This window comes from Fusarium mangiferae (genome assembly GCF_900044065.1).
Source record: "Fusarium mangiferae strain MRC7560 genome assembly, contig: FMAN_scaffold010, whole genome shotgun sequence".
NCBI lineage: Eukaryota > Fungi > Ascomycota > Sordariomycetes > Hypocreales > Nectriaceae > Fusarium > Fusarium mangiferae.
The window spans coordinates 1,960,034-1,970,954 of record NW_024573930.1 but is presented as its reverse complement, the minus strand read 5'-3'; the positions used below and the strand labels follow the sequence as shown (position 1 = coordinate 1,970,954).

General features: G+C 47.7%; 3 protein-coding genes across 3 annotated transcripts; all 3 read right to left on the bottom strand.

The window, feature by feature from the left end:
- Positions 1-965: 965 nt before the first annotated feature.
- FMAN_16186 (uncharacterized protein) lies at positions 966-2,744 on the bottom strand (the record flags this gene model as incomplete). Its single annotated transcript, XM_041820337.1, has 1 exon — positions 966-2,744. One exon carries the CDS (start codon positions 2,742-2,744, stop codon positions 966-968), a length of 1,779 nt encoding a protein of 592 aa, XP_041686227.1.
- A 312-nt stretch (positions 2,745-3,056) lies between these two features.
- FMAN_02736 (related to 2-polyprenyl-6-methoxyphenol hydroxylase and related FAD-dependent oxidoreductases) lies at positions 3,057-4,292 on the bottom strand (the record flags this gene model as incomplete). Its single annotated transcript, XM_041820336.1, has 1 exon — positions 3,057-4,292. One exon carries the CDS (start codon positions 4,290-4,292, stop codon positions 3,057-3,059), a length of 1,236 nt encoding a protein of 411 aa, XP_041686226.1.
- A 591-nt stretch (positions 4,293-4,883) lies between these two features.
- On the bottom strand, positions 4,884-10,841 carry FMAN_02735 (putative RNA helicase; the record flags this gene model as incomplete). Its single annotated transcript, XM_041820335.1, has 2 exons — positions 4,884-9,890; positions 9,939-10,841. The coding sequence occupies 2 exons, from the start codon at positions 10,839-10,841 to the stop codon at positions 4,884-4,886; spliced, it is 5,910 nt and encodes a 1,969-aa protein (XP_041686225.1).
- Between the last annotated feature and the right edge of the window lie 80 nt (positions 10,842-10,921).

Genomic DNA, 10,921 nt, shown 5'->3' with positions numbered 1-10,921 from the left:
CTCAGCATTAAGTTTAAGCATAGAAACCAAAGCTTGAAGGTAAATACTAAGCTTGAATAAAGGATGAACCGACCTGACAAGGGCCTGTCAGAGCTTATCTCCCTGTGCAACGTAGTCCTTGTACCCTCTCTAACACAAGCTGTTTGAGGTGCGGCGCTAAGAAAATACTACCCTACAGATCGACAATACAACATCGGGAGCGTAACGACATCTGCCATTGCTACTGTAACTACAGAAGGATTGGAAGAATATTCTAGATAATATCAGAGATATAGATAAATACTATAGAAAGATTCAATTGGTGTATTGCTAGTAAAGCACAGGATCAATCATAGGAACTGAAAATAATAAACAACAATGCGAGTCATGGTGCATAACCCATCAGTTTTATGCTTGCCTACAGAGTATCAATGTCTGTTGGTGATGCAGAAAATTAATGCTATGCAAACCAGGGTATTACGGCCCGAGAAGTCCGTCTCGATAAACGTGATTCGGAATGACGAACCGCAGAGCCGCTCTCCTTACGAGAACCAACCTGCCGGCTCTGTTTGGGATGTCCACTCAATCCGATACACATCCCAGCATCTCTAGATTAAAGTGTCCTCATAGAGTAAGAAAATACCAGACCTTAGTATAAGGTATTAAAATAAACTCTATAAACTATATTCTAAAATGGAATAAAAGATATTAAATTTATATAAATTTACCTAAATCTTTTTATTATTTACGATTAAGGTCTTAAGTTTTCTTTCCCTCCCTAGAGTGTCACCCTAATCCGTATCTCAAGGATGAGGTTAACTGCAAACATATAGATTTCTATAGATATTGTATATAACTATAGGTTAACTTGAAGTGAAACGAAAAACGGCTGATAGAGTTTCCTTACTATATATTCTCTAGCGATTACTGTCGCTATGGGAAGATATTCTTCGAGACGACCTGTATTAGACAGTACCCTATTCCTCTCAACGAGCAACTCGCTCACTACACAAAGCTTCAACTGAGTATGCACAGCATACCAACTTGAACTCCTTCTTCTCCGTAGTGGTTTCCCTGGAACGTGACTTGATGTTCCAACTTGTATACTCTGAAGCGAGCTTCCGATAGCTGCAACCACCACCAAGCCAATGCCTGCCCTTCTTGAACTTCAATTTCCGAATGCACTCTCGACTGACTATCACTGGTCGGCCGTTCCTAATATCCTCTGACTGCAACTGGTCATATGGGTCATCGGAATCGTAGTCCTGAACGAAGGCATACGAACTTCGGAGGCGCCTTCGGTCGCAAGGGGATGCAAGCTCGCTCATACAATGTAGCGAACCTTGACAGCACCCCATGCATTCCCACCATCGGCTCAAACGCGCCACCATATCCTCTCTCCAGCGTGGTCCAATGCGTAACTGATATTTCTTCGCTTCCCATCGAAAATTCCATTCGACGAGACTCGTGCCGTTCCAGTAGTACCGAATACCATTGGGATAGTGCTCTAACCAGAGGGAGGAAGAACGAGACTCAAGAGCAATTGTTGGAGAAGCAGTGGCCCAAGGAACCGCACGAAGATGCGAACATGTTTGTCGCAGACGGAGAGCTTCCCCTGTCGCGTAAGGATCAAATAGTGCCCTCAGGTAACGATTGATCTTGCTAGAAGCTCCAGCAAGTCCACCACTATCTCTTCCAACATACCATTCATGGTGGCTGAAGTAATTAAGTGGTGACAAAAGCATCGTCTTGAAACGATGCAAGCGCAACATATCCAAACAGCCTCCGACAGGGCCAACCAAGTTGTCTAACATAAATTGATACCTGGCCCTGAGACTCTTTGTGTGGTAGTTGATATGCTCCCAGGCCAGCTGGTCTGGAGCTCCCACATTACTAACGCCAGACAATTCTGGGTCGTATATGCTTTTTACATCTGCAACTAGCATCCTGGCCGCATACGAGGCGATGTTCTTCTGGAAGTCGAGAAGTGTCTCCTTGAACTCCTTTCGCAAATAGCCAGGCACGGTATTGCGAGCTGGTAGCTGATAGCCTCGATGCCCATGACTCCGTACTGCTCTATCGTGAAGAATCGTGGGCACACTTAGCAGTCTAGCCCAAAAAATAAGAAAGTACTCGTAGAAGTAGGGCATCTGTGCCCGGTCTGTTATATGCTGCCTTAAAGGATCCTCGAGTATCTTCGTTGCTCGGTACTCCCAGAAGTTCTTTGCCTCTCTTGTTGACTGGCTGGATTGCACACCTTCAGTGGTAAAACAAATGGTGATTCTGGCGTCTGAGGGCCACCCCTTGTTTTTGCGAAACTTTGACCTGTTGCAGATGTAGGCGTAGACATCATCCATCTTGGCAAACATCATCATAAACGCCCCGAAAAAGTGACCTCGTCTTGGGGCACGTAGTGCCACGAAGATGCCGTCAATATTTCTCATCCTGCCAAGACGCAAAACCATGGGATCACTCATATCCTGCATGGCGCTCACAGCGTGGCGAATGTGACCATTTTGCTTCCAGTAGTAATCAAACTTGAGCCAAATTCCATGGTCGTACGTCGAGTCTACTAGGATCTTAAGCTTGTGAAGTTCGTTGATATTGTCAGGGAGCTGACAGTAAGGAGAGAATTCGTCTCTGGTTTGACGGCAACATCTCAATAGTCCATTTGCATCTCCGGTTGAGGCTGAAAAGCCCCTGATCATCTCCCTTAACTCGAAGGGAAGGTAAAGTAAGCGACTTATGTGCATCAAAGTGCCCATTTTGTTGGAAGACTTGGTGTTTTTACGAGTTACGAAGAGGGACACAGAGGACAGAGGGTTTCCGTCACGTAAATCCCCTTTTTATGATGGGTGCATATTGACTTTTATTTCTTTGGACATGAGTGACTCACTCTAAGAGAGTTTTAGGCCAAAAAAATAGCTCTCAAGCATTCGAACTTTTATTTAGACATGGTTTTGGTAGAACTACTCTAAATTATGACGTTGTTCCTCTAAAATTGCCTAAAACTAACTTCAGCTGGGAGTCCTTTGGCATTCCTGATACGTTTGTGCGATCAGATCACAACTCATATATCATCCCTTTAAAACCCCCAGCTCTTCATAAGCAGGTATTCTCCAAGTCCCTTTATTCTCCGGCAATACAGCAAGAATCGCCTTATCAATCTTAAGCTTGGTGACAAGCCCAATAATCGAGTACTGCAACTTGATCCCAAAGTTCGTCTTTGGATATGCGATACCGGGGACAAACGACGGCAGTTTTTGAGACTTCTCGATGTATGGTCTCAGAGTATCTTCATACGCCTTGAGAGCTCTGGGGATATCATGGCCATGTCTCGCAATTTCTCCGCTGAGAACACAGGCTCCTATCAAAGCGAGTGTAGTTCCCACACCCGTCAGTGGAGATGGAGCATATCCTGCGTCACCCAGCAGAACAACTCTCCCCTTTGACCAAGTCTTAGTCTTGATCTGCACGATAGACTGTGCGTAAAAGTCTTCGGTCTCGTGCATAGCCTTGATGAGTCTCGGAGCCTGCCACCCTGCATCCTTAAAGATCTGTGCAAAAAGCCTCTTCTGAGCGTTGACGTCCTGACTCATGACCTCCTTCAGCTCTTCCACATGGGACATTGTCATAAGATATGCTTGACCTCTATCCTTCGAATGCCAACGCGTTGAGATCACGCGGCGGCCTGGGGCGCTGTATACAGTGGCAAGATTTTTATCGCCTGCTTCCCGTGGCAGATTATAGTAACATCCATTCAGATTGAGGTCGCGCACATGAACAGCTTCAGGGTCATCAGCGAATAGCTTTCGTCGGACTCTCGAGCCTTGACCGTCTGCAGCAATGACAAGATCGTAGCTCTCGTGAGCTCCATCCGAAAATATGACCTTCACCTTATCGCCAACATTCTCAAAGCTCTCAATCGATGTTCCGAAGCGATATTGGGCTCTTTGTCTCGTCACCTCGTATATGATCTTGCACAAATCTCCTCTCATGACTTCGAACTCACTTGTGAATGATTGTCTCCCTTTCCCCGAATCATTCCTTTCAAGTAGAGCCTTCTGCTTCCCTTGCGAATCAACCCATTGCAGACCATCTTCATCAACTGCTTTGTTTCGGATCTCTTCAAGGATACCCATGCGCTTCGCAGCTTCAATGCCTTGGCCGCGAATGTCAATCTGTTGACCTCCAGTGCGTAGTGAGGGGAATCTTTCTATAATGGTACAAGAATGGCCGAGACGGGAGAGCCAGAAAGCGGCAGATGGACCAGCGATGCCACCGCCTGAGATGAGAATTCGAAGTTTTGACATTTAGAAACACGCCGTGTCTAATAGCAACCGCTATACGTGGAAATGCAGTGCATGAATCTCGCTAATTTAGGCGCCGTGAGTATGCTTATAAATGAAAGAGTCGTGACAGACCCGGGAAATTTACAACTAATGTTGAATGTGGTCAAGATAATCAGGGTCTCTACCTATAAATGGCTGCTTCGTCAAAATTCCGGCTGGAAATGTAGGTGTCATTGACTTTAAGGATTCAATCCTGGGCTAGCCTGGCAACCAGGAATTAAAATGGGACAAGTGTCTGTGCTGAACCTAGAATAGTTACCACCTTAATAACAGATGGGTTCAGGGCTACTGTAGAGAAAGTTTGACTGTAATATATCTTGTTATCACGTAACTGAAGGTCGGCAAGAACATCAACATCGATGTGTTGTCTTAAGCACCCATTAAGTACCAATCTATTACAAGGGTGCCCCTTCAAATCTGTCTAACACAGGAGGCACACCAAAGCACTCTTCCCTAATCGTGCTCATTGATAGATCTACCTGAATTCACTGTAAATCGCTCAGTGTATCTGTCATGACCGCATGATTCGAGTCAACGTCCATCTGGCTTCCATCATTTTGACCCAGACGCATCCGCCTTCTTTGATTGCACAGCATCATCCACAGTGGGCGGAGCAGGAATATCGACACCCTCAACACGATATTCAAGCCCCGGATAAGCATCGCTGACAACAAGAACGTCGAACTTGCGGGCCTGGCCTGCCTGAGCCGGAGGGAGCTTGATGGTTGTCTTCGCCGTGGGTCGACCACCAGCCTCGAGCTTGCGATTGGGGTTCGTGGTCCAACCCACACGCTTCACTGCAATGACTTCGTCCCGTGCCAAATCAGCCACGATAACGAACCACGATTCTGTTTGTGGTTTAGGGAACTTGGGTGCGTAGATGCGAGCCTCTCGCTCGACCAGCTGGTTGAGACGCTTAAGACCAATGGTCACTGAGAGTGCCGTGGCTGCAGCGATGGATACCTCGACGTTAGGTAGGATAGATACCGCACGAGCGAAACGGTTGTGCTGGCTCGCAGATACACCAAGCTTCTTAGCAAGTTGCATCGCCTGAGGTCTAGTCAGCGCGCTGATCTTAGCAATTGGTATATCGTTCTTGACGTCAGGCTCGATCGTAGGTAAGATGGACACTGGTGCATCAGTAGGCCAACGAGCCGACTTGATCGACTGGAGAAGAGCCATCATTTGCAGGCAACTGGACAGATAACCAAGCTCGGTCAGAACATCGATGGAAGCCTGTATGACACGGATAGCCTGATCGAGAACACTCGTCTGATCACCAACATAATCAGTGATTGGAAGGTCTATCTGAGACATATGTGCTTGAAGAAGCAGGAAAGCCTTCACGTGAGGATCCCACATAGGCAGCCCAAAGGCGTGGCCAGGGAATGGCAAGTTGTCCGAAAGAGTGTTGTTTATGAGGTCTTCATTATGGCGCACGGGGAGTTCGTCGTACTCGGTAGCGCGGGACATCCATGACAAAACGTCCAGGAATGAAGCTTGAGCTTTCGCGTGCTTGACAAGGTGGCGGATCGTCTTGTGCGAGAGGTAGTAGTAACTCATGATCTTGCCAAGAGGTGTGGGATCAACGTCGCCATTGGGGAACACCTCAACACATTTAGAGTCAGCAAGCTCGTTGAGTGACTTGCTAACCATCTCAATCATGTATTCATTAGCAAGCTGCTGAGCAGCGATGCTATTGTGCTCCTCAGCAGAAATCTCGAGTCCGTAGTACGACGGATTCTTGTGTAGTCGCCTGAAGAAGAATGTCCATGTGAGATAGTCGAGCGCGTCCTGTTTGGTGACAATGGTCTCAGCCGAGACTTCGGCGCAAAGATGGTTATCCAAAACGGTGTGAAGCGAGGACTCTACCGGGAAGCCAGTGTGAAGGAAGTGCTTGTAAAAGTCCTTCTTGGAATCCTGGGTAAAGATACGTGCAACTCCCGAGTTATCGAACTGAGGACGACCGGCACGACCCAACATTTGCAGAACATCGGTCAAGTCCATGTCTTTGTATGCCTCAATTTTGGCATCGAAGAATTGTGTTCCTTTGACGACAACCAGATGAGCAGGCAAGTTGACACCCCAGGCGAGAGTACTAGTGGCGACCAGGATCTGGATCTTGTTGTTCAAGAACAACTCTTCAGCAAGCTGACGATCCGACTCAACTAGACCTGCGTGATGTAGACCAATTCCAAAGTTGATGGCTTCCTTCAGCGCGTCATCCTTGACTCGAGCAAGGTTAAGCTGCAAATCATCTTCATCCATGTGAAGGAATCGTCGGGGGTTATCTTCCATACCACAAAAGTTGATGAGATCCTTTGCAGTCAGACGAGTTTGTCTTCGCGAGGGAACGAAAACAATGACGGGCTTGTCAGGACTGTGATTCTTAACAGCCAAGAAGGTGGGGCGATTCATAGACTGCATCAAAGGACAGAATCCCCTGACTTCTGGGAAGCCATCGATGTATAATTCCAGAGGAACAGGACGGACTGAGTGCTTAAAGTTGAAAAGACCTTCTTTGACACCTAGCCAGTTACCCAGGTCTGTCGCGTTGGCGCAAGCAGTTGACATACCCAGGAGACGGACGGCATTCTTGGTCGAGGAAGCGATGTAGTTCATACGGGACACAATGATCTCGAGAATAGGCCCACGATCTCCAGCCAGAAGATGAATCTCGTCAATAATGACCAGGCTCACTTGTCGAACGTACCCTCTTGTCTGCCATGAACGAGAAATACCGTCCCACTTCTCAGGCGTGGTGATGATGATATCAGCGTCCTGGATAGTTCTAGTATCGGGAGTATTGTCACCAGTTAACTCCACCAACTTCAAGCCCAGTGGTCGCGCCAATCTAACTCCCCAGTCTTTGACTCGCTCGCGGACAAGTGCCTTCATTGGCGCAATATAGACAACCTTTGACTTGGGTCTTTCACGGAAAGCCCACCACATGGCAAGCTCTGCAGCAACAGTCTTGCCGCTACCAGTGGGTGATCCAAGAAGCACATTGGCAGGCGTATGGTAAAGCGTGTGGAAGATTTGCGTTTGCATGGGGTTGAAGTACTCGAAGCGCTTGGCATAGAGTTCTTCAAGCGCAGGGTTCTTGAGGGCCGAGATAGGTAGTGGTTGAAGATTCAGGAGGTCAGTATAGACGCTTTCAGTGTCTGGACGGATGAGATGCTGGAAGGAGACCGGGGTGACGGTCTCAGCTCCTAGCCATCTGTCTGAGACGGCTCGGACGTATATCTGGCTAGGCAAGGGATCAGAAAGGGGAATTGTGAAGTTTAGCTCATGATCATCATGTAACTTTCTTCTGTTTAGGATGAAAAATTCATGATGGTATATCTCTGAAGTCTCAGAATTCTCGACCCAAATGTAGAACGATTCTGAGGTTCCATGAATCTGGTCGTGCCATCGGAAATCGGGAATAACATAGAGCTTAATACGCAACACATCTCGGTTTAGGGGAGCGATTTCAGCCTCGACGTGAACAGTCGGAAAGTTGTTCAGGATCTTGGCAATATTCTTGCCGGCACTCTGGTTGTGGATCAAACCTCCAATCTCTGCAGGCTCCATGTCTTTCATGGTCTCAATTGTCAAGTTCTCTTTCGCGTCGAGCTGGTTCAGGACCGACTTTGCAAGGTCAAACTGATGAAGAGGATGCTGGTAGGGCCAGATGCGCTTTTCAATCGACTTTGCCAGAGTTAGAAGCACGAGGCACTGGTGACCCCATCGGCGATTGAGGGCAAGCATGAAGAGTGCTCGACAAATACGCCCAGACTGCTGAGCAACGTAGTTCATGTCATTTGAGAGGGCGAAATCTTCCGGCTGCGCTTTCGAGATGTAAGACTGTAGCAAAATGTTTGTTTTTGCCTGAGGGGTGTCAATGCCTCCATCCACATCACATGGGATGATCTCTCGACGTAGATGAGTCAACTCCTTCTCCTCACTATCTCTGGATTGGATGTTGTCAAACTCTCCACTCATACTGATCATCTTTAGAATGTCGGCCTCTGTGGCCTGAGGTTGCATCATGGCGTTGAAAACTTGGATACTTGTGTGGAGAATATAGTATTGACTGGCAATTCTTCCGATATCCTTGCTGCGCAGCTCATCTGTCCTTTCATTGTAGATAATCATCTGGCATTGCTGCAAGGTTTTGGCAGCCTGAATAGCAAGCTGACGGCGTCTTTGAACCAGGTTTGGGTCGTCGCGAATTTCTGACCATTCTATGCCATAAGACATTGGGCTCCTTTGCATGCGCACGAAGAGGTACGAGTATCCGATCCACTGGACGGCGTCCGGAATAGAAGTGACAGTTCCGAGTGCGATTTCAGCATTCAGATTGTCAACTAGCTTCGTCGAGAATTTCGATTCGATGGGCTGCTGTTCCGTCACGGCAGTCAGGTAATGGGTTAGCTTGTCGTGGGTTGTGCAGATCATGCCGATACCAGTATCTTCGAATTGAGGACGACCAGCTCGACCAAAGATCTGCAGTACGTCAAGAATTCCCAGATCGACAAATTTACCATCCTGGGCGCTGTAAACCTGAGTTCCCTTGATTACGACTGCTGCGGCAGGCAAGTTGACACCCCATGCTAGAGTGGCGGTACAGCAAAGAACCTTCAGGACACCCTCTCCAAATAGTCTTTCCATCAAGTTTCGGTCAGATCTTGCCATTCCAGCGTGGTGAACACCAATGCCCTTGGATAGGAGCTCACGAATCTCCTTGGACTTGGACTGCTTGATATCACGCGACGCTTGCTCAAACCCAGGATGATAGCTTGGGTCAAGGAGATCTGCACACATGGCATCAATGGCCTTCTGGTGCAGCATTCGCGCTGTAAACTGCGTGTCTCTTCGTGAGTGAACGAACACCATGACTTGATGATCACGCTCGAGCATCTCTTTGACCTTGTCAAAAGCGACCTGATCAAGATTCTCCTTCGATTGCTTTGTTCCAGCCTTTCCTTTGACGCCGATGAAATGTTGTTCCAAAGGAACAGGGCGGAAGGACGAGTCGAAGTAGAATAGGCCTGCATATTTGTTGACTTTCAGGAAATCGGCGACATCGACATAATTGGGTAGTGTGGCACTGAGACCAACAATTCGAATGAGAGACTGCGTACTCTCAACCTGCCGTTCCGTTCGAGCCACAAGGGATTCTAGGACAGCGCCTCTCTCATCATGAAGCATATGTACCTCGTCTATAATGAGAAGACGAACTTTTTGAACAAGTTCCGTGTCTCCAGTGCCCTTGCGTGTGACGACATCCCATTTCTCGGGTGTCGTAACAATAATTTGAGTCTGGATGATTTCAGACTTGGTGAGCTGCATATCTCCAGTGTACTCTCGACATTTGATACCAAGCCAGGCCAGTCGCTTGCCTAGCTTCTCTGTAACCTCAGCAGCAAGCGCCTTCATGGGAGCAACATAGACGATTTTGAAGTCATCGGCGTTGACAGCAAATTCTGTGGCTGACGGGTCTTCGAAGGGGTTAGGCTCAACATTCTGTGCAATTGTTTGAAGAATGGTAAGCATAGCAGCATCCGTTTTACCCTAGTCATATTAGTAGCTGAGAGTAAATGTTGGTCCAAGTGGACTCACAGCACCAGTAGGAGCACATATCAACATGTTCTCACTAGTCTTATGGGCAACAGGATAGACAAGACTCTGCATACGGTTAAGCGTCTTGTAGCCCTTGAATGTATTCCGGCACAACCCATTGAGTTCCTTGACAGGAATAAGCCGCTGTCCAGGGCCCAGTACACCCTTCTTGCCAGCGGGGATAAAGTACTCCTCGTACTTGTCAAACGATAGCCGCTCACTGCCAACTGGCAGTCCGTACTTTTTACCGGCATAGCTCAGGGTGTTTCCAGCGCTGTATGCTTTATAGACGTGTGGGTATTGGGGTTCCTTTGAATGTGCTGGTGCAAGAGTTGCAGATTTGTGTGCTTGATCTTGGCGACGCAGGTTTTCTTCTCTTTGAGCCTTGGTCAGGAGTCGAGGTTCGCTGGAGCTCCCCTGACTCTGACTTTTGACAGCTGAAACGATCTCATTTCTGTGACCCAGTATCTCGATGATAAAGTCAAGATCATCAAAGCCTACCAAGTCAGTAAGCTGGATCTGGAGCTCATCGTCAGAGCGATTAGAGTTGAGAACACTCATGATTTGGCTCTCAAACACATCAGCAGACAGTCCATTCTTGGCTGCGATGGCTGAACATCTAATTGCAAACCATTCGGCACCGTAATCTGCCACAACTGATCCATCTGGGGCGTCTCCATCAGCGAAGTCGCTGCTTAAGGCTTCCTGGTCGTCATCTGAGATAAAGTCCCAGACATCCTGGCCGCTATTTCCACTGGAGTAACCACCAAATTCGTCATCATCGATATCATCTTCGACTGATCCATTCTCTTGAGGAATTTTGAGGTTGGCGATAGCTTCTTGCATAGCCGCAAATTGTTCGCGCCATCGTGCCTCTGCGGCACTAAGTTGCGAGGATGCCATGATGTAATCGATACTATCCAGATGAGAGTTGTTACGTGTCGGCCAGTGGGAAAGTCTTGTGATGCTGTATGAACACAGGA